The 21,310-nt window shown below is 35.4% G+C and overlaps 1 protein-coding gene across 1 annotated transcript in view; it reads right to left on the bottom strand.

Annotated features, from left to right (window-relative positions):
• LOC136043892 (organic cation transporter protein-like) overlaps positions 1-19,722 on the bottom strand; it is a 44,348-nt gene extending 24,626 nt beyond the window's left edge. The window contains exons 1-3 of the mRNA XM_065728918.1: positions 19,516-19,722; positions 5,915-6,026; positions 1,123-1,255 (exon numbers count right to left, since the gene is read on the bottom strand). Coding sequence (XP_065584990.1) covers positions 1,123-1,255; positions 5,915-6,026; positions 19,516-19,606 — 336 coding nt within the window. The 5' untranslated portion in view covers positions 19,607-19,722. The remainder of the gene's footprint in view (positions 1-1,122; positions 1,256-5,914; positions 6,027-19,515) is intronic.
• Positions 19,723-21,310: the final 1,588 nt, after the last annotated feature.

The raw sequence follows: 21,310 nt of genomic DNA, 5'->3' as shown, positions 1-21,310 counted from the left end.
TTCACAAACGATGGTGTTATTTCATAAATCCCAAGGGAATTTATGCTCAAATCGTTAGCTGTCAAATAATCCAAGTTCTGATTCTGAGAAGATTTTCAATAAGTCCGTAGGAAATCAAATAACTAAATAATCCAAGTTCAAATAATTTCAAGTTCAAGGTTGATTATGAAAAGTCCCTAGGGAATCACAATTGAGTCATGCTGTATAATGAGATAAATGAATAATTTATATTAATTAATAAAATACTAATATGTTAATTAATAAGTAATAAATTTATTACTTTAATTAATAAGGTTCATACTCAATTGAATTAAAAAATTTATTTCAAATAAGTGATTTTTAAATAAAATGAAAGAGATTGGGAAAGAAACTGCTTTTGCAAAAGTTTAGTTTTGTTTATAATGAAAAAACTTTGGCATTTTTAGGTTTTTGGTAATTTTACGTTTTGATAATTTTAGGCGACAATTCAAAATGGAAATTTTGCTCTTGACCTAAGAGATATGTCAAAATGGCAAACTTTCTAAAATAGTAAAATAAACTTGGTAAAATGGCGAAATGGTATGTTTGGCAAATTGACAACCAGTGCTTTGGTAATTAAAATGATAAACTTCACTATAATTTATATTTTCATTAATTTAATCATAGGAGAGATTTCAACATCTCCTAAATATTTTTCTTTACTCCAAAAAATAAGAGAACACATATTGATAGCGAATACTGTGCTTCCTTGGTCAACGACGAATTGTATTAACTCCTTACTTTCTCCCAAGTCTTATTTTTTAGATTGTACTTTCAAGGTCAAAAATTAATCATAAAATTCGACCCGTACAAATTAAGTTAAATAAAAGTGCTTTAAAGTAACATGGATGAAAAAGCGAGTACAGGCAAATCAAAAAGCAGTCAATCAATCACATAACAAAAATTATTTAAATACTTCAATTAGTTACTAGTAATGCATAATAATCGCAACTTTGTTAAGACACTAACTTTCCTTTAATTTTTAATATTTAATATACTTTAATATTGTAATATTTAATATATTTTGATAAATTTTTGATTCAAATAAGATTCTTCTATGACCTTGATAAAATTACCAAATTTATTAGCTAGGAAGATGCTTACCTCCGTAACGATTGTACTCCCATAATAAGTTTGGTCGTATTCCCATTCCATGCATTTTTCAAGCCCTTCCTCTGTCTCAACATAACATACATCTTCCAACTCTGAAGAATTCAATGGTAGAGGGGAAATACACCTGAAAAGTTGGAGAAAAATAAATTATTTTTATTTCGTAGTAGTTTGTTACAAAAAGTTGTGCTTCGGTATCTTCCTTGGCCAAAACGGTGTTTAGTATTTCTCATGCATCTCTAAGTAAATGTAAGTTTAATAGAACAGTTGTTCCTTAGTAATTAATTTGTATTTGTAATTGAGATTATTTTTTTTAATATCGAGAATTCAACATTCAATACTTGAATGCAGATTCACTGCGCCACAAAATAAAAATTGACGTTGACCACAGGGTGACATTTAGCAACCATGAAGAATTTTAAATTATCAAAAAGGATGCATGGTCGTTTTTTTTTAAACATCTCTAACCGAATTCAAGTTTTTGGGATAGGTTCTTTTAATATTGTATCTTCCAGAGGCAGTTCCCAAATATGGAATTAATCCCGAGATAGCTTGGATGTATTGAAAATTTCATTATAATAGCTCGAATTTGGAGCAGCATGCTATCATAGTATGACACCCCTACGATGGGAACACCCTTTGCGTGGGAGACACCCACCGCACCCAAGGTTAGGGCTTGGATAAAGTTTTCCTTTGGGGAAAGGGTTTAAGGGTTTTCCACCTGCATTTTAAATAAGATTCAGAAATAAATTTTTATTTTTTAGGTGGAATGGCCTTTTGACTTGCATTTTTTAATAGTTTAAGAAACCTTTCGGGGAGGGAATCGAGTCAAAACCACCCTGGCTACGCCCCTCGGTGGGAAATATTGCACCTATTTAAAAGAATTCCACATAGCAAAGGGTTTAGAATCTTATCTCAGAAGCCTTGAGAAATAGAGTATAGAGGGGTTTTCACCCCTTTGACGTTCGACATTTCTCTTTAGAATTCTGATTACTGTCTTTTTTTGGAAGTTCTACACAATACAAAACACGCTTTCTACCTACATGTACAAACATTTGCAGAAATATCTAGTTCTGTCACTGCTCTTGCTTTTCCCCTTTCATGGTTTCATGTAACCACGAAAGCTTTCAAAGAAAGTATACTGCCCTTTACTTTTGTTTTCAGAACCATAGTGTAACTTCATTGATTTATGTTTGTGACGTCAAACGTCACGTATTTTCAGCCAACCATATTGTTCATAAACGTACCTCAGAAAGAGGAGCTGAATAACTCCGGGCTTTTAACCCGTTGTTATGTCTACCTGTTGTTGCACGTAAGGGGTTGAAATGAAAGGAGTTTAAATGAACGTAAGAGGTTGTTTCTTTAATTGAGATTTTTTTAAGTGAGCAAAAATAGCAACACATTTCTTAGTCACAACATTATTTATAAGTCAACTCCGAGTCTCTATGGTATAACAAAAGGGAATTTTTTGGTTACCTTTTGTTTCAATCCTAATTTCAAAAACAACTTTGAATTAGCTAGTAGTTGTTTTTCATGCGCATTATGAAGGCAAAATTATAAAACTTGTCAGACAACACTAATCCTGTTTTTTATTTCGTATAGTGCAAAATTAATTTCCTTGGAAAGAGGCCATATTTGTTGCTTTGCAAATGAAGTATAAACTTTAATATAATACGACTCCTACGTAAGCAACATTGTTTGTTAATAGTTTTAACAAGTTAATTAAGAAAACTTGAATTATAAATGTGAGTATACAATTCAATGTCCAACGTGTAACTCTTTGCTGGATGACCAAAAGAAAAAAAAAAAACTTATATGTGGCCCTTCTATGTGGCCCTTCCATTAACAACAACTACATAAAATATAACATATTGCTGCCGATTGTATTCCGCTCACCTAACCACATTAACACCAATAACAATTTGATACTGCCCTCGTGCACTGCTTCAAACAACAACAGACTTGACGTGTGTGACAACGGTGTGTGGATTGGCATTATCTTTTGCACTTGACCCATGTGACATACATAATAGAAAATTAAATTTCAGACGACGCCAGAATGAAACTTTTGACAATCATTCAGAATTTGCTCTTTTCAACTTTTTCCCAACAACAGGGATTTTCAGATTGTAGGGACAAACAGATTTTAAACAATTAAGTTATATATGTTAAAAACAATATAAACTGTTGTTTTTACGCGAAAAGATCGCATCTAACAGTTTTACTTCCCTGAGACTATTGTCTAAAACCATGTGCTAAGTTATACTGAAGAGGAGGATGAGGAGAGGACTTTATAATTAGGTCGGGAGCATCAAATTGTGGTTGGACACAAATTGTGCTATAGATTCTTCTTTTAAGAACAACAGAGTAAGGCAAAATTAGTAGACCGGGAAAAAATGTTCAAGCCAGTCAAAGATTATTGATAATGAATTTTTAGTTTGGGGGGATTGATCTTATAAAACTAAGTTGAAAGGGACTATCATAAAAAGCTATCGCTGCAACTATAATATGACATCAAGTTCATTTAACTTCAGAGAACATCCACATGTCAGATTAGGATGTAATAATCTAGACACTTAAACGCAGCTTTTGATAATCCTTCATAGTTGGCACTTATCATCCCTTTGCCTCCTTAAATGTCCCTAGGGATCTTTACTTTGAAGAGCAAGGACAAGAGTTGATACACTGTGACACCCAAACGTCAAAACTGGCATTTTCAGATTTCGGAAATAATTACAGAAAACAATTCAAGCCTTTGTCAAGCCACATCCGTCACTGTTTTATAGTTGCAATATATCTTATTCCGTGCCGCAAGAAAATCACCTTGCTGCCGGCCGAAGATGCAGCAGTAGATATGGGTGCCAATCTATTCCCTCACCACAAACCCATAAAGACTCAAGCCAGCTGATGATGCTCAAATGATAGAGCACGTGCCGTCAGGCAATACAGAGGATGTTTTAAAGCACGTCATTATGACTTGAAAAATCTTTAACAGGGTGTCTGCGGTTCTAATAAGTGCTGCCCTAAACAAATGACAGAAATCCCATGTCAGCCAGTCACAGTATAAATATTAGAAAGTAGTAAAAATTTCGTTCAGAAACGACAGACATCACAGCGCACGGAAAGGGAAAATACCAATACGTCAGAGTAATAGCTTCAAATTTGTTATTGCGCTTGCACGAAGGCGGAGTCATGAAAACAGGTGTGTGACTGATGTGTCCCAAAAATCTTTAATGAAGAGTATAGCAATTTCGCTACTGTTTAATGTTTCTATTGTGCCCATGGTACTCGTTAGAGAATGTCTCCGGGTATTGATCTGTTGATCAGTGAAAACTGAAACAGGATGGAAAAAAAATATTGCATTAGTGCTATTCTTCAAAATAAAAGGGAAAGGATTATTTCTGTTTTTCAGTTCATGTAGTTAGAAGTATGCTGAAGGGTGAAGAAAAATGAAAAAAAAAACTCTGCGTCACGGCTATTCTTGACAACAATGTCTGATTTACGAACTTGTTTCTTAGAATTCAAAGCTTAAACTAAATCTTGTAACTCTTTGTTAATCTTATTCTTTAGATATGTTGTTTTATCCATCTCTAGTAGAATAAATGTTACACCAGTTTCCAAAATGAATCCTAAATATTTATATTGGTATTATGGAATGTATAACTACAGCTATTCCAAAATTGAGGCATTAGCCGCCAGAATCCATAACCATTCATCCATAACCCGAGAGGAGGGGGTATTATTAGTCCTTATTAACTGGTCTGGAGTATTTAGGTCACTGAGTCCCACAGATTTTCCCACCATCAGTTTCAGTCAACTTGTTGACTCAATTGTCTTCTTGAAGAAAAAGATGGAGGTTGCCACATGTTGTAATTAATGAATTCGTTATGGGGATACTTTCCCTTAGTGCTTGCGTATATCTACCATAAAGTGTTCTAAATTTATAGTTATTTTGACAAAGATCGTCTGAAATTATTTAATGCATAAGCTAACCCCCATATAAGACTCCCATAGAAAGAGCTAGAACTATGTACTGATTCCTGTACAGCAGCTTTTTAGTAGGTTCAGACATAATTTTCAAGAAAAGCTCAATTGAATTATCGCAAATTACAACTTACCACCCATCATACCCTCTGAATCACTTAATCCGGGTATTGTATGTGTATATGCCAATCGACAGTAAGCAATAAATAGAATCCTCAAAACCATCATGGTATTAAAACCCATTTGACGTATCGAAAGTTGTGACTATCCGAGAGGTAAACTAAACATGTGACTATCGTTGTGACTACCGGAGAGGTAAATTTATTCCAAAAACAGTTGATTAAAATGAATAAAATAGGCTAAAATAACTGTTACAAAATTTAATCCTTCTTTAGTAGTTAAAGATAATTGCTTTGAAAAATTTATGTTGGCGTGGGAGCTGAATAGAAAATTCCTCATTGACTAGCCGAAGTCATCAGCGTTAGACCAACATGGACACTTAGAGATCTTTTCTTAGCTTTTTATCGTAGATATTACCATTCTATACAGAATAAAAAGAGAGATTGGATTAATAATTAGACACAGGAAACCTTCAGTTTGACTCCTACTTATACATTTATTTTTAAATCTATTATCTTTAATTACTAAATTGAATTCACAATCATGCTTATATGTGCGTATAATATAATCCAGGCCCAGTTATGCTAGCCAAATGTGCAGTTCCAATACACATATAGATCTCTATACTTCATAAAAGGTGGTCTATGTTTTCATTATTCCCAAGAATATGATTAAAACTTACTTGTGGTCAGGGGATGCTCCAACCGTGACTTGGGAGAGCATATGTACTCCGGCAGTGAATGCTGGAAGAACGTGAAGAAAATACTGCTGCCATTGGTATCTTCCAAGTGAGCCTGTAATATAATGAAATTAATTATTATCTTCGTTGGTGAAATCTCAGATATAAATTTTTTAATTCATTTGTATATTTACATTTAGTATACTACAATGCTCCAGTAAATGAGAAAGCTCAAATACTGTAAATTAAGAAATTCTAGGAGATTCAATAGAAAAGCACGGGACCGTTACACCAGCCGTTTATCGAATCAATAACTCTTAGTCAAATAATTCATGTTTTTCTAAGACGCAAGTGAATAAAAATGATGCAGATTTAGGTTTAAAATGATTGGAGGAGGTATTTGTAGAGGATATAAGCCCAAAGGTGATACTTTGAGACCCAAATCAATCACTCAGATTAAATAGCCTTGTCTAACTGATTTCGACATACTGAACGTTTTGCTTGACACGAACAAAAATTAAACAGTTCACATAGGGGGGGGGGGGTCATTAATGGAACATCCTGCGTGAACACGAAGGAGACACATTTTTTTAACCTTTCAATTGTTCTCTTAAAGTTTTGTTCAGATGAAATGTGTGGCTGTGGAGTTTAATCTGACAGCTTTAAACTGATTAACTATCTGACAGCTGTGATTGATAGAATTTGACCTGTGTGGACCAAAATTACTGTTCATGGCACAAAAAGAGAGAACCACCCCTTCTTAGCCATTTTTTTTTATGTAGACAGTTCATGTAACAAATTGTGACGAACCACCATATCCATTGGAGACTGAAATTCTAAGAAATTATGTTCTGATTGCAACAAACGGATCAACAGAGTGTCTTTAATAGATTTTAGCAAACACAAACTTGCACAATATTAGAAAAGGGAGTCAAAGACCCCGAAGTTAGTGTAATCCCAACTGAAATTATAGCATTATGCTGAACGTGCATGAGAGCCCTATAGCTTCTATCTGTAAAAATGTAAGATTTCATTTATTTCCCAAAGAAGCATGGTCACGATCGCACATACTGTTTATTGTTCTTCTTCCAGGTGTGTTCGCGTCAAACCAGTGGTGGTATATTTTCAAAAGAGGACTCATTCTACCAAAAATTGAAAAGCCTAGTGCCATTTGAAAGTATTAAAGGAGATCAAACCACAGGAAGGTACAGCATACAGTCTCCCATCATTGGAGGGTAAACTCGTGCATAGGGTTCACTCCTTCCTATAACTCACATGCAGCCCATATAAACCATGCCGTTATTGCAGACCGTATATCCAATAAAAAGGTTACAGTTTTCCATACTTGTACACCAGCTATTAAATTGTCTAGCATGAGGCCTAGCAAAAGTTCTTTTAGGTCAGCACTTCCAAACTTTTCATTATGGGTGTTCTGGATGAGTAGATGAACATTCAGATTGATACGGTTTTAACTTCTGGCCTCTCTTTCTGTGGCAGAATACGCACATTAATGAATATAGGATAAACCATGCAGGTTGATTGCTGTGAAGATGAAAACTGTCAGCTCATTGTAGAAACAATAGTTGATTTAATAAATGTCATTGTATTTAAAAAGCAGCTAGAACTACGTTGCATATGCAACGTGAGGTCTTGCGGCAACCTTTGTTCGGCTTCGCCGAGTAAAGTGCTGCAAGAGCAACACTTTGGTTTTGTTTCCTCGTTTCGATTAAACGCTGAAGTTGTTAATCTGTAAGGATCTTAAAATAAATACTAGGTACACGAACTCGCAAAAGTTACAAAACTGACCTAACAGCCAGTTATTACTTACAAGCCCCCAACATGTCTTACTACTGGAACCAAATTGGTCTTACCATCAAATACACCAGAAATAAATACCAGGTACAGAATCTAGCAAACGTTGCGAACCCCCTCATTGCCGAAGATAATTATGAGCTAACAGCCGACTGTGGCTTATACCTCCCCTATATGTCTCACAATTGGTATCGTCCAATTCTGTCGATCGGTCTGTCGGTCTCTCTGTCGGTCTGTCTGTCTGTCCCGGTCCCGGTTTGCTACTTGAAGCACTTCCAGGTAAGCTAGGACGATGAAATTTGGCAGGCGTATCAGGAGTCAGACCAGATTAAATTAGAAATTGTCGTTCCTCCGATTCGATCATCTGGGGGGGGGCGGTTAAATCGGAAAAATTAGAAAAAAGGAGGTATTTTTAACTTACGAACGGGTGATCGGATCGTAATGAAATTTGATGTTTGGAATAATATTGTGTCTCAAAGCTCTTATTTCAAATTCTGACCGGATCAGGTGACATTGGGGGATTTGGGGTGGGGAAACCTAAAATCTTGGAAAACACATAGAGTGGAGGGATCGGGATGAAAGTTTGTGGGCAAGCACAATTCTTAGATACGTGATTGACATAACCAGAACGTACCCGCTCTCTTTGGGGGAATTAGGGGGAGGGAGGGTTAATTCTGGAAAATTAGAAAAAATGAAGTATTTTTAACTTATGAAGGAGTGATTGGATCTTATTGAAATGTGATGTTTCGAAGGATATCGTTTCTCAGAGCTCTTATTTTAAATCTCAACTGGATCTCGTGACATTGGGGGGAGTTGGGGGGACCTAATATCTCAGAAAACACTTAGAACGGAGGGATCGGGATGAAACTTGGTGGGAAAATAATCACAAGACCTATATACGTGATAGAAATAACCGGAACGGATCCGCTCTCTTTAGGGGAGTTTGGAGGGGGGGGTTAAGTATAAAAAAAGAAAGATGATTTATTTTACCTTAGACCTAAGAGGTCTTTTTAACTTACGAAGAAGTGACCGGATCTTAATGAAATTTCATATTTAGAAGGATCTCGTAACTCAGATCTCTGATTTTAAATCCCGACCGGATGGAGTTGGAGGGGGAGGAGTAATTCGAAAAAATTAGAATGAACGGGTGATCAGATCTTAATGAAATTTGATATTTAGAAGGATCTTACGCTTTACAACTCTCATTTTAAGTCCCGACCAGATCCAGTGACATTGGGATTTGGAGGGGGAAACTGAAAATCTTGAAAAACGCTTAGAGTGGAGATATCAGGATGAAACTCGATGGGAAGAATAAGCACAAGTTATAGATACGGGATTGACATAATTGGAACGGATCCATTCTTTTTGGGGGAGCTGGAGGTTGTTAATTTGAAAAATTAGAAAAATTGATGTATTTTTAACTTAAGAACGGGTGATCGGATCTTAATGAACTTTGATATTTACAAAGAACTCATGTCTCAGAGCTCTTATTTCAAATCCTGACCAGATCTGTTGACATTGGGAGAGTTGGAGGGGGAAACCGAAAATCTTGAAAAACACTTGTAAATGTCCTAGATTCGTGATTGACGTAACCGGACTGGATCCGCTCTCTTTCGGGGAGTTAGGGGGTGGGGCTCAGTGCTTTGGCGAGTTTGGTGCTTCTGAACTTGCTAGGACGATTAAAATTGGTAGGCGTGTCAGGGAGCTGCACAAATTGACTTGATAAAGTCGTTTTCCCCGATTCGTCCATCGGGGGGGGGGCTGAAGGGAGAGGAAAAATTAGAACAATTCGGGTATTTTTAACTTACGAGTAGGTGATCGGATCTTAATGAATTTTGATATTTCGAAGGACCTCGTGACTTAGAGCTCTTATTTTAAATCCTGCTTCTGATTTTCCTTTTAGAGCAATCTATTGATTCTTTGAATTTTGCTAGAGCTCATACCATGAGCTCCTGGCTCTTCCGACCTCGTCACAAGTGTCATATGAGCTCTTAGCTCTTGTTGTTTAAGTGTGTACCTTGCTATAGAAGATGTCAACCCCTTTAATCTTTCAAACTGGTATATCTCATGAAGGAATTTTTCTACCAAAAAATGGATGACATATATTTTAATCAGCTCATCAAGAGCTATCGACTGCCGTCGAAAAAAAAATCTATCTGTCTTAGTTCAAAAGTTGACTTTTTTGCCGTAGGCCAAGTTTCTAACGTCATCACTTAGAAAGGAGCAAAGGATAAACTCTAATTTCTTTACCAATGAGATAACTTTTAAAATTTAAGAGGCACATCTGATGCCATTTCTCTATCGGCCTATTTTTGGTTTCAGTGTGTACGTTACTGCTAAAGTTGTCAACCCCTTTTAACTAAATGATATATCTCATGAAGGAAGTTTTCTACCAAAAAAGGATGACATATACTTTGATCTGCTCATCAAGAGATATCGATTGTCATAGAGAAAAAAATCTATCTGTCTTAGTTCAAAAGTTGAGTTTGTTTGCCGTAGGCCAAGTTTCTAACGTCATCACTTAGAAAGGAGCAAAGGATAAACTCTAATTTCTTTAGGAATGAGAGAACTTTTTAAGTTTAAGAGGAACATCTGATAACATTTCTCTAGTGCGGTCACAAGTACAAAAAACCAAATGATAAACTCGGCAGAAATCACGAACAGAAATGGGTAGAAATAGTAGATGGCAGCACTTTGAGTCCCCACTTTTTATTTCCGTAAATTGTTCTATTTAATCACTCAAAGAAGATATATTGGCTGTGGGACCGAGTAACTACCGTATATATTTAACACTTATAAATTTTAGTTCTTCAATTTGAAACTGGTGCCTGCCTGCTAGAACAGAGCTTCCCAATCGAAAGCAGAACGTGGTTTGATGAAACAAAAGCTTGAATGCATAGCTTCAAATAGTTCCCTCTGACATAGGCTATAAAATCCAAGTCACTTTACACGCTATGGGCCCTGGATGAAGGACAAGCAAAAACCATCCTTTTTCCCCCAGGCAAGAGCTCTACGAAGCTTTCTAAAATACAAAGTCACATTCATCAATCCGGCCTAAGGTCCGCACTTTCCGTAAAAGCCACAGAGGTTAGACCCTTACCACTTTCTAGGAATAAGCTGGAATCGGGGTGCTAGGGAAAAAAGTGCTGCTCTCGCAACACAAACACAGCAAACAATACTTTTTTCCTATTGTGTCGTTATACAGAAGAAAAAATATTATGTAAAGAGTGGAGGAGAGGGTAGAAGAAACTAGTACCGCTTACAGTTAGGCTAAACCTAACTATAGTACTAAAAACTGGCAGAAATAGTAGGAAAAAATAGGTTTCTTCAAATGAAAACAACAGCAGGTAAAACAATGGGGAATTTATTTAGGACTGAAATTTCTTCGAAAAATTCCTCATTGTTTGATCTGTTTTTATTTTTATGATGGAAATGAAGTGTGGCCTTCGTCTTTATTTACGAAAATAATGAACGATATTAAAATTTTAAACGAACATAAATTATCCTGTTCGTGAGGGAGACTCCCACCCCTCTTCCCACTCTTTTTTAAGCAAAAGTTTGACTTTGTTTCCTCACGTTTCTAGTGAATATTAAACGCGAGGTTAATGGAGATGATGAAAAAGATATGCGTCATGAACCCTTCAAGAATGGATAAGTGGTTATTGATTGCGTAGTAGCATTGATCGATGTTTTCAGTTCAAGTAGTAAGTAAATGGGAAAGCAGTCGATAAGCAAAACACCTGCAATATTTCTTACAGTCACAAATACTTTCAGTAAGCTTTTCCATAGATTTAATGTAAAATTGTGTCAATCAAAACAAATTAGTGACTTGAATTAATATTTAAATAAATCCATTTGTTATCCGTCTGATTTTTTATTCTGACTTTATTTTGTCTTATTTTTGAGGTAGAGATTACTCTTGTGTTGCCTATTGTAGGCATATTCTTAAATGTTTCACGTTTAAGAACCAATTAACAGATTTTGATTGATTCCAATCATGCTACCCTTTCATGTTGCACAAAAGCCTTGTATTCCTATGATAGTGATTAATATGCATAAAACAAATACTAGCTTAAACAATCAGAAGTTTGACGTTATTTACATAAGCCATTTTAGTCATGCCTTGGAAGCGTGTACTATAATCTATTCAGATCATGAACTGACCTTTGTAATACAAATTAACCCTACGATTTCTTCAAAATCAGAGATAATACTCCAGCGTTGCCAATAGTAAACAAGCATATTGTTTTTTTTTCTGGCCACTTTGTATGGAAAGAGTGATAGTAGAAGCTTTGGAGGGGCTCATTCGATTATAAGCTGCAAGTTGCCGCACCCTTTTTAAGAGTCAAAAGTAATTGGAATAGTCTCCCGCCTGCGCTCTTTTTGCTGCCCACCACCCTATAACCTTTCAACATATTAAATAAAAAAAAAGTTGAGACAGCCATTTCGTCTCAAAATTATTTAAAGATAGAATGTATGTGCCACTGGGGATGGCATGACCCTTAGGTGGGCCAAAAGCCCTAAATAATGTAAACCTCTAATTGTTGACACATACATTATAATGGAAAAAAGCGGGTTTGTTTGATCTTCATTATGCAATTAGACTGTCAGTGTCAAGGATTATTCTCTGGAGAAAAGGAAATATTTTGTTGTGGGAGTGGGGAGGGGACAAGAAATTGACAAAAACAAGTGATTGTCACTGATTATTCTAAAGCTTACGAAACCAAATGTAGAAAACATTCCCCGAACTAGTCTCCCCCCACCCCCGAAAAAATGCAGATCCAAAAAGGGGCCATAAATCTTTTTTTTTTATCACCTTCAACCTTACATACTTATGTACTTGGTTTCCAAATCGGAAGGAAAAATAGAAAAATAGATTGTCTTTCCCCGAAACAAGGTCTGACAAAGAGCCACTTCATGTGAAAGGGGTGAACAATAAACAAGGAATGGGCTCTTTTGATTCGAGAATTAAATTTCCATTGCGTCCTTTTTAGGGCAAAAAGGAATTGGAGGAAACTCAACTCCCTTCTCATGTCTTATTCTTCTACCCATCCCCCATCCTCTATGATATTGGATTAAAGCTGATAAAGTCATTTGGTTTAGAAATATCAGAAGATTTATATTAAGTATGTCTGTGGGGCTGACATCACACACAAACTTCCTGGGGCTCTAGCCCTTAATTATTGCTCACAGACGCGTTTTCGTAGAAAACGGTGACCATGTTTGGTCTTGGTTTCCTGATCTGCTTGGAGCCCTGAGGGATCATTTGCTAAACCAAGATTCCGAAAGCTCTCAAAGAGTGTATTCTAGATTGAGGAGACATACCTGAATAAATTAAGAGATATTATATGTGCCTGGTGTTTTCACCTCATTTGCAATATTTTAAGAATAGCTTTGGGGATCAAGTTCAAATTTTCCAAAATCGAGTCCAAACGATCCGAGTGGTTAAGATAATATATCTGCAATATCTCGGGAAAAACTTGAGGGATTAATTAGACACCATCGAGTATTGTTAAGGAAACGAAAGGAGTGTTGGACAAAGAGACCTGAAATTTTGCACTAAGGAAGTGGAAAGGGGATAAAAATTTCGTCCTTCGTCTAGAACGACACTTTTGCATTGTAATCACCGATGGGATCCATAATATGTTGATAGTTAAGTAATGAGGTAAATCAAAAGACACTGTATATTGCCGTAAGATTATCAAAATGGCGTGTATGCAATATCACGGGAACCACTGGGGGTGTAAAGTTGAAACTCGCAACGAGGGCCTCAGAGGGAGAGGGAGAAGTAGGTTGTTGAATCATCGCTTTGGGAAAGAGGGTAAAACTAAATTATACACACAACAGGAATCCAAGTTATCAAAATACTTAAGCTTCTGCACTAATATCTTCCTTGGAACTATGAATTTATTCACGGAGAAGTAGTGAACTAAATCAAACAGTATATTAGCCCAGGTTAATACTGTTTCTGTAATAATTATTGGATTACTGGGAGATCTAGTTAAAAGTTTGAGGGAGTGTTTGGTGAGGGTACGCAGAAACCAATTATAATGTTTAGGAAAAGAAATAAGAGTGACAAAACATTTGCGTTAAAATTAAACATAATAAATAAAAAAACGTTTCAAATACACATAATAAAAATAAATAATGATTAATCACAATATCCTAAAAATATATTTCTTCAGAAAAAAATCGACAATTTTTTTGAAAGCTTAAAAGTTGTATTTTTAAGCTATTCGGTCTAGGGAGCCCTAATGCATTGAAAAAACGTTATAAATTGTATATATTATATAAACATTATAATTATATAGCCAATACCGGAAAGGAGCTCGGAGTCCGTTTTTTTTCAACCAGCTAGGAGCCTGCTTTTATATGGAAAGTTGCTTGAATTTAAATATTTTTAATCATTCCAGACAAAAAGTCTTGGGATGGGCAATCAGCTTGAAAAAGGTAGTCATAAGTTTCTTGGCAGAGACACCAAAATCACCTGGAGGGAGGGGCGTTTTGGGTTTATTTTGATTTTTTCAATCGAAACGACTAAAAAAACATTTTTCAAAATCTCGGGGGACGGTAATAAAGTGAGTTTCTGGGCTTTAGAAGGTTTGAGGGGCAGCAACCCTACTACTGTTTCTGGTAGTCGCAGATCGTATTGAGTTTGAATGGATTTTTCATTTTATTTTATGTTTAGTTTTTGATTTATATAGCAGGTGTTATCTATAGGTCATTATTCATTTTGATTTCTATTTCACCAGGGTTTTATTGTAATTTATGTTCCTTATAAGTCTGAATCATTATGCGACTTTATATATGCTCGTCTTATGTTTTAACATAGCTCTTAAATCTTTTCTTTTGAAATAGCTTTTATTCCACAGAAATAGAAAAAAAGGAAGCGGCTCTCGTACAGGATTTTAACCCTATGGTTGATTCAAATAACCACAAGAAACAAACTGTAAAAACATATTTTTCACACATATAAGTAAATTTTTACATTGGCGCTAGGTCGTAGCCAAAGGAGAGAAGGTCCATGTCCCAACCCCCAGAACTTGAAATATCATTTAATGGCACACACTTCTTGGTTAATCTCTAAATAAATACCTAACTATTGTCTATTGAATAGTTGGGCCCCTTTTCCATAAAATAGCTTTATCTCATCCACATAAATTTGCCTTGCAATATTGAGAACTCTTAATCTGACGTGATAGTTCTTTATAAAGCTCCCGCCTCCCCCTCCTCCAATCAGTTCACCCAAGAAATAAAAATACTCTTGTAACAGCGGACCAAAGAGCCTATCCACATTACGATCTTTGAATTCTCAGGCGCATCCATTGAGGGAGATCATTCCCCTCCCCCCGCCCTGAATTTTCAAAATAATTTAATCTGATATTTTCATTGAAACACAATTTTTATATTTTTCTCGGAAAATAAGAAAAATAACAAACTTATCCTCTTTGATTTGGAAAAATATATTTTGCCCTCCCCTACTATATTCTCACAAATTGTCGCCTCTGCTACTGATTTGGTCTTAGTATCTCAATCAAAAATACTTTTACTGCAAGCTAGAACGGAGAAACTAAGCCAGAATTAAAATCAAAAGGTAAAGGACAAATGCCTCCACCCTAAATTTCGAAAATACCTTTTTTGACATTTCCTTTCAAAAATACTTTTCTTGTCTTTCCATTGGAAAAGTTCGGAAAACCACAAAATTACCCCCTTAGATTTGAAAAAAAGTCCTCCCCTCTAAATTTCATATTAAATAAAAAACATGTTTTTTAACTGAAACTAAGGAGCGACATTAAAACTTAAAACGAACAGAAATTACTCCGTATATGAAAGGCGCTTTTCCTCCTCAACACCCAGCTCTTTACGCTAAATTTTGATTCTTTCTCTAAACTCTACTTTTTAAAACAGTAAAAAACTTTAGCGTAAAACAGAATTCGCATATTAATTGTTTTTGGCTAAATGGCTCTCTCATAATTTTAATCGGAAGATTTTGAGAAAAAAGAGCAGGGGAGGAGGCCTAGTTGCAAATTACTAAAATACTTTAGCATAAAGAGCGAGGTATTAGGAGGAGGTGAACCCCTCATATGCGTAATAATTTCTGTTCGTTTTACGTTTTAATGCTGCTCCTTACTTTCAGTTGAAAAAAGTTTTTCATATTTATTTTTTCATTGTTTTTTTTAATTATGCTAGAAAGTCCTGCGCCCCCTTAATTGAAATTCTCTTCCTCCACGACAAATTCCTCCATGGAAAAATCCTCCCAGGTTTCCCCCCGCTCAACTTCCCCCTCGACCCAAACCAAAAAAATCCCCTGAAAACGTCTGTACACTTCCCTGTGGGGCAGTAAGTCGTCCCCAAAGACCTAGTTAGTACGTTTTTTGACTATGGTGAATGAAATGGCTATCTCAGAATTTTGATCCAGTGACTTTGGGGAAAAATGAGCGTGGGAGGGGGCCTAGGGGCTCTCCAATTTTTTTGGTCACTTAAAAAAGATATTAAAACTTTTAATTTCCGTTAAAATGAGCCCTCACACGACATTCTAGGACCACTGAGTCGATGCGATCACCCCTGGAAAAAAAACACGCATGCGTGATCTGTCTTCTGGCAAAAAATGTTCCACATTTTTAAAAAATTCCACATTTTTATAGATAGGAGCTTGAAACTTCTACCATAGGGTTCTCCAGTACCCTGAACATGATAGTGTAATTTTCGTTAAGATTGCATTACTTTTAAGGGAGTTTTCCCCAATTTTCAAAAATAACGCACATTTTCTCAGACCCGTAACTTTTGATGGGTATAACTGATCTTGATGAAACTGGTCTATTCAAAATCAGCATTTAAATGCGATTCTTTTGATGTAACTATTGGTGTCAAAAATTCCGTGTTTAGAGTTTCAGTTACTATTGAGCCGGGTCGCTCCTTACTACAGTTCGTTACCACGAACTGTTTGAAATTTACACCCCTGCCAGTGCTTTAGTCTTATTATCTCTATAAAAATAGTTTGATTATTTTACTTCAAGTTAGAACTGGGAAATCAAGTAAGAATGGAAATTACACCCAACAGGAAAGAGTAGTATACTTAAGATATCGCCTGCCAATGAATTAATTATTCATTATGAAAAAACAGCCGTAGTGATAAGGAAAACTTGACTTGGCGTGATTAAATGTTATGTATCGTGTTTGAACTCCTTCAAATGGACTGGCATATTTTAGCAAATTCATTATACAGTGGAGAATACATTGAAGGAAATATTCATTTAAAACAAGTTATAAAACAAAACGATTTTCAGCAAACAATAATTTTAAGACCAGGTCTGACATGATAATGAATCAAACATTAAGGAATTCAAGTCAGTCCAAAGAGGATGAGTTGCTTATAAGAGTGAAAACTGGCGCTAGTGTCGACAAAAACATCAATACCACCTAACGTTTGGTGGCACTTGGTGCTTTTTAAAGCTATGCAATTGCTTTCCTGTCCGGAAATGACATCAGACATCTATTACTGCACTAATTTCACCAACTACAAAATTCAATCAATTATCACTACACCGAAAAAATGTCAAATGTAACTAAACACTAGATGGCATTGAGGTCTTTTGTTTACACTAGCGCCAGTTTCTACCCTTGTAAGTTATTCATATTCTTTATTCGAGTCCATATCAGGAATTCGGTATGCAGACTAGAGAAGGAGACAACGAGCTGGTTACGTCAGTCAGCAGGCCAGTCTGGCCAGGTCGAACGAATAGGAATTGGGCTCAACAATGGGAAAATTGGCCTTCAAATCAAAAATGTTTTTTTTATAATAAAGCAAATATTTTATGTTACTATTTACTATGCGTATACACCCATTACTTGGTCAAATAACAAGTTCCTGAAGGAAGATATGCAAATTTCCTGACAATTTGAAAGGTTAATTGCTTTTTCTTTATGGATGAGGTCAATCATGTATTAAATATCATAATATTTTAATTTTATTATAATTTTTTATTGTATCATAATTTTATGCAATCGTGGGTATTCACAATACAAAATCTAAATGATGTCTATGTCGTTTAAAGGGAAACAAATAGTGTCGAAAAGTTCGGTACAACCTAACCCAGGAGTCAGAATAGTACAATACACAAAAAGGCAAAGTATCCCTTCTCATCCAGTGACTACTTCTGATAAGTTATATAGCGGGTTCACTCATCTATTTACTCATCGTGCACCTAGCAAATGAGTAAATGTTTTTACAGTAGCATCTGTTGATTTTTTGACGAATTGGAACAGCTCCTGTCTTTTTCTTTTTTTTTTACAGTGACCCATAGATTATATCGTTTCTTGGTTACTGTACAACTAGAGTTGAATCTGCTGAACACTAATCCACAGTGCAACATGAGAACCAAATCTTGCTTAAAAATTCGTATTCAATTTTTCTGTAAGTCTTTTCTTGAATGAAAGATATTCTGTCATAGAATTTTACTTATTTTATCAAACTGTCAAATGACTATTTTTGAAAATCAGGTCAGAATATTCATTTTGGCATGGTGTGCTTCAAACTACCACCTAATTTTATAAACGGGTCGGATTCCTCATGTTGAACGGGTTAGGCCAAGCAAACCTTGAAAATTTTAATTCTAATACAATTAAAAATTTTGATAATTTTAGTTCTAAAATAATTGTTTGGAAAGATGATAGTCCAAACGAAGACACTGTTCTCAGTACACCCAAGAATAAAACGGCTGAACATTCATGCATGATTGGTGAGGATAAGGGTAGTGGCAAAAATCCTCATATCTAGAATAATTTTGATTTATCTAAATTTTAACGTTGCTTTTTACGTTTTGTTTGAATAATTTTGTTTTTCATCTAAATTTACAGTAGAACTCAACTAAATTAATCTGGCATAATTATTTTGCGTTTAGAGTACAGATTGGACCAGGGTTGCTTCCAGCCAAACACACTTCCATATTTTTTTAAATGCTATATTTTCTTGTTGTATATCATTTGTGACAAAAATATAAAGAAACCAAAAGTAGTATAGCTGCCGTTATCAAAATTAAGATTGATTGAATCTCCAACAATTGTGATGTTTAAAATACAAAACAATGGCAAAAATCAAGAGACGTCTCTAGCTGTTTGGAATAAGTTTTAAGTAATTTATTCCAAGTAATATAGTTGAAAAGGATAGCAGAATACTAGTAAATACAATGAAAATTGATATTGTAGCTAAAAGTTAAAGAGAATTATGAAGAGGAAAATTGCAAGGCCAAATCCGGAATTTTTATTCATGGTGGTTTGGTTGGGGGGGGGGGGTAAAATAAAAACTTAAAAAGACGAATTAAAATTTTATTTGTATGCATTTTTGTTTCGTTTTTACTAGTTGGATGAAAATTTCAGGGGGAGGGGCTTTTCAAACTACGTAACCCCCTGGATAGGCCTTGGGGCCAAGTATTTGTTAAACTATAATCAGAAAGAAGTTAATGTTGATGACCTTTAGATTACGTTTATAACTTGCCCCCACTTTTTAATTTATGCCTTCATTTTCTATATTTTGTAGTTTATGCAAAGATAGATATATATTTATGTTGGAGTCATTTGAGGAAGGGGGCAATGAAAGGATCTAGTGAATGGCAAAACGGGCCCACGGTTTCAAAATTGGACGTATGGTCACCAAAACCAAAGACTAGTGAATATCAGACGACGAAATGTAATTGGATTTAAATTAAGAAGGCCACCCCCGATTCCAAAAATAATTCATTGTGTTAAAAAAAAAACTTACAGCCTATAATAAATAAAAAAGAAACTATTCATACCATAAAAGCTCGAATGTAATTCTGTAGTACTCTTGTCTTCATTCATTCTTAATCTAATTCGTTCCTCGTTGTGTTTCCGTCGACCCGACATACAAAACTGAGTTAATTTTCCACGGGTTCAACTTATTTATAATATGTCAAAAAAAAGCCCCGCATAAATTTGCGTCTTATTTCACAAAGATTTTTTGCTGAAAGCACTGTGGGAATTAAATCGACAATAATTTATTTTGTTTACTTTATATGAAATGCAGTTAGAGCATGAACATTTGGGGATTGAAATTACCCAAGCTGAGATAACGAATAAAAACAAATAAATTTATTTGGTACTTATCAAAGATAAATAAACAAGCAAAATATATTATCAAAATTCTTTAGGTCATTCCAAAATCGTAGACAGGTCAAGACAAATCGATTTTATCCTTCGATTCGTCGCAAGCCAAAACGTTTGGTGGGTGGGATTGATATTACCGACAGGCTCGTCATTTTTACCGAGCGATTTGAATAGCATTGCTATTAAAACTACTTTATTTTATTCAACAAACAGAGAATGATATTCTTTTATTGATTTCATGCCATTTATTTCCATCACCCTATTTACATAACATAAAATTGGAGGGGAGCACCCCTTATCCCCTCTATGTGTGATATCCCTGATAGCATCAGCATTCTAAATGAAAATACACCAAAAATAAAATATATTTTAAATAATTGCAGTTTGGGGATGGGGAGTCAAACAGTGCGTGCTAACGGGCTTTTCCACGGGGAGAATTTTTCGCAGGAATAAAAGATTCCAGGGAGTTTTCAGACAAAATTATACACCAGGAGAAGGGAAGACGGTTTCCTGACATGATTTCAAAACGATTAGATCAAGCTACATTAAAACTTAAAACAAAAGAGAAATTATTATGTACATCAAGGGGCTACGCCTTCCTCAACCCTCGCTTTTTATCATTAAGTTGGACTTTTTCTCACATTACTTCAAGAAAGACGACTAAACCACAAGGGCTGTTAGTGCTGAATTTGAATGAGAAGTGTTTTTCCAGAACTTTGAGATTTTAGCACAAAGAGCGAGGACGGAGGAAGGGGTACCCCCTCATATATGGAATAATGTCAGTTATTTTAAAGGTTTAATGTTGCTCTTTACTTTCAGTTGAAGAAAGAATGTTTTATTCATTTTATTCTATCTTAAGCGATATTCCTTAACAATAATATGTGCAAAATAAAAAACTCGATGTAATATTTGATAGCAAATTTTTAAAAGCTATGACCCTTATTTACAGTTGATTTAACTGTTTTTATCCCTCCTGCTAAATCATTGGCACATGTCACGATATTTTTAGCCTTAGATACAGCTTAAGCCCATATCACTAAAGGTCACCAACGTCCTACTTGTTCACAAGTGCCATTGTAAAACCCAAAAGGCCTCTGATTAAAATTTCGAGATAGTTATTTTCCATAGAATAGTCGAAAGGTCCAATTCCTTTTTAATAATCGAAAGTGATTGGAGGGCAACTAACTCCCCTCCCACGCCCATCACATCTCCAAACACTTCCAGTGAAAAATTTGAGATTTCGTTCACCGTACTTGAGAGATCCGGAGGTTATGGATACAGCCCTCAAGGCAAGGGGTGTTTTATGCCCTGGAGGCAAATAAGGTTATTTATAGAAAATGTTGTCATAGAAACTTAAAAAAGGGCCCAATCGATTGAAAATTGAGAGAATTAGCGCATTTTCTAATAGTCGAAAGTGATTGTAGGGCAACTAACTCAACTACTACGCCCACCATTTCCCCAACC

This window comes from Artemia franciscana, chromosome 2 (assembly GCF_032884065.1).
Source record: "Artemia franciscana chromosome 2, ASM3288406v1, whole genome shotgun sequence".
In the NCBI taxonomy this organism is placed as follows: domain Eukaryota; kingdom Metazoa; phylum Arthropoda; class Branchiopoda; order Anostraca; family Artemiidae; genus Artemia; species Artemia franciscana.
This window is presented reverse-complemented; position numbering and strand designations above follow the sequence as displayed.